This window comes from Sitodiplosis mosellana, unplaced genomic scaffold (genome assembly GCF_009176505.1).
Source record: "Sitodiplosis mosellana isolate CC-2019 unplaced genomic scaffold, AAFC_SMos_1.0 Smas_scaffold_1153, whole genome shotgun sequence".
NCBI classification, from domain to species: domain Eukaryota; kingdom Metazoa; phylum Arthropoda; class Insecta; order Diptera; family Cecidomyiidae; genus Sitodiplosis; species Sitodiplosis mosellana.
Window position 1 is genome coordinate 1 of NW_022596395.1, and position 2,610 is coordinate 2,610.

At 40.5% G+C, this 2,610-nt stretch overlaps 2 protein-coding genes across 2 annotated transcripts; both read left to right on the top strand.

Annotated features, from left to right (window-relative positions):
* The first annotated feature begins 190 nt into the window (after window positions 1–190).
* Window positions 191–1,702, top strand: LOC129571052 (uncharacterized). The gene has a single exon (XM_055450819.1). The coding sequence runs from the start codon at window positions 191–193 to the stop codon at window positions 1,700–1,702; it is 1,512 nt and encodes a 503-aa protein (XP_055306794.1).
* Window positions 1,703–1,897: 195 nt separating this feature from the next.
* LOC129571051 (uncharacterized) lies at window positions 1,898–2,575 on the top strand. Its single transcript, XM_055450818.1, has one exon. The coding sequence runs from the start codon at window positions 1,898–1,900 to the stop codon at window positions 2,573–2,575; it is 678 nt and encodes a 225-aa protein (XP_055306793.1).
* Window positions 2,576–2,610: the final 35 nt, after the last annotated feature.

The window sequence follows — 2,610 nt, forward strand, 5'->3', positions numbered from 1 at the left end:
ACTCTCAAAAATCAGCCATATCTGTTATTAATATACCTTGTAGTAAACGCGTTTATAGTGTTTCACTGTAGTAGCAAAGTATCCTATTAAATTCCACTGTAGTATTACTACAAGAAAATTTAATAGGTAACACCGCTACTACAGTGAAACATTATGAACGCGTTTACTACAAGGTATATTAATAACAGATATGGCAGGATTTTCGAGAGTGTGGGAAGAAAAATTAGAAGGTAAACGCTCAGTACCCGAATTGAAGGTTTTATTGGATTTTTTGAGAACTCGAATAACTACTCTTGAAACCACTGAACATTTCTCGAGTGAAAGGGAGAAGACTCCCGTCTCTGAAAAGACGCCGAAATCGAATTTCAAAGCGCAATCCAATCACAAACCTTCGTTTGAAAACAAGAAGCAAGCTGACAAGATCAAAGCTTTCTATACGCTGAAACCCGACTACAAATGTCTTCTTTGTGGCAAAAATCATCTGCCCTCTCGCTGTGATGAACTAATTCGAATGTCACTTGCCGATAGGGTGAAAGTAATCAAACGAAACAATCTCTGCGAAAATTGTTTTTATCCGCATCATGTGAAGTCGTGTCCATTTCAACCAGCGTGCAAAAAATGCTCTGAATCTCACAACTCATTATTGCATGTTGAAGGTAAGCAAATCTTCTTGAATCAAGTCGAAACGACTGCAGCAACGGAAATGTCTGAATCAAACTCAAACGACGTACCACTAGAAGCAGATGACGACACTCTAAGTCAATGGAGTCAGCGCTACTTTTATCATGTAAATGATCAAAACGATGATGAAATGTTGGCCACCGCCTTAGTGCCGACTAGTTTCAATAATCGATCGGCCCTATTCAAAACACTTCTTGATCAAGGAGCAACCGCCAATCTGATTTCTTTGAATGCGTGTCGGTTATTGAGCATTAAGTTTCCGCGTTGCAAAATGACAATGACTGGAGTCGGCAACGTACCGGTTGGAGAAGCACTCGGACGAGTGACCATTGAAATTGGATCTGCACAAAACAAAGACTATAAACTCATCATCCGTGCAGTTGTTGTTCGATGTATCGGCGAAATAGTGGGATTCAATAGAAAGATTGTCAAAGATTGGACGCACTTGCAAAATTTGCCATTGGCCGATCCAACTTACTTTGAGCCAGCTAAAATTGACTTGCTACTGGGTTCAGCTACACACGGTGACGTCGTTTTGTCCGGCGTAGTCAAAGGTAAACGTGAGCATCCCATCGCACAACACACCGAGCTTGGATGGATAGTCTACGGTCGCATGAATATTTCAGAAAGAACAACTGCCATGTGTCATCACATTAAAGTAAACACACTCGACAATCAGGACTTTGATTTGCACGCTCAGTTGAAAGCATTTTGGGAACTGGAAGAGGTCTCTCACAAACGTATTCCCACACAAGAAGAGCAAATGGCGGAGGATGTATTTAAAAATACCGTTCGTCGAGCTACCGACGGTAAATTTGTCGTTGATTTACCATTCAAAATAAATCCATGGGAGCAACTTGGTGAATCACGATCGATTGCTGAACGTCGATACAAATCCTTGCAACGAAGATTCGCAAAAAATCCTGATTTTAAAATAAAATATGATGCCGTCTTGGAAGAATATTTATCGTTGGGCCACATGCAAAAGGTTAACGATTCTCCATCGTTCCAATATTTTTAGCCTCACCATGGCGTCTTAAAGGAATCGAGTACCACCACCAAAGTAAGAAGTGTATTTGATGGTTCAGCAAAAACAAGTACTGGCATTTCATTAAACGATTGTTTGTGCGTCGGGCCAGTGATTCAACCTGAACTGTTTGACATATTGATCGACTGGCGAAAATTCGAGTTTGCAATTTCAGCTGACATAGAAAAAATGTATCGAATGGTTTATGTAAATCCAAAACACGCTAATCTTCAGTCAATCCTATGGCATAGACCGGGGACCGACGGAATTGAAGAATATCGGTTATTGACTGTATCCTTTGGCACAAGCAGCGCTGCCTTCCAGGCTATTCGAAGTGTCCATGAAGTGGGTGAACAAATAAAATCCTCCAATCCATCACTCGCATCGGCCATCCAAAAGGATTTTTACGTTGATGATTTTTTGAAGTCGTTTTTTTCAACTGATATTGCGTTCAAATTCAGGAAAGAGCTCGACGATACATTGAATGAATATGGATTCAAGCTTCGAAAATGGAAAACAAACGAGCAACGAATTCTGGAAAACGTTGACGACACAGATCGTGAAGAATGCATCAGTTTCGAGTCAACATTCAAAACTCTCGGCATTGCATGGCAAGCTCATTCAGATGAATTCATTTTCAAATCGCTCGAACACGAAGCAGTTGGAACATGGACAAAGCGCAAAGTATTATCATCCATCGCTAAGTTGTTTGATCCATTGGGATGGTTAGCTCCCTGTATCATTAAAGCAAAGATTTTGATGCAGGACATTTGGAGACTGTCTGACGAAATCTCTTGGGATTCAGAACTGCCCACTCAACTTGCTTCACAATGGTCATCGATTTTCAATGAAATCACCAAACAATGAAATATAGATATGTAATATCCACTGGATAGTTGGAA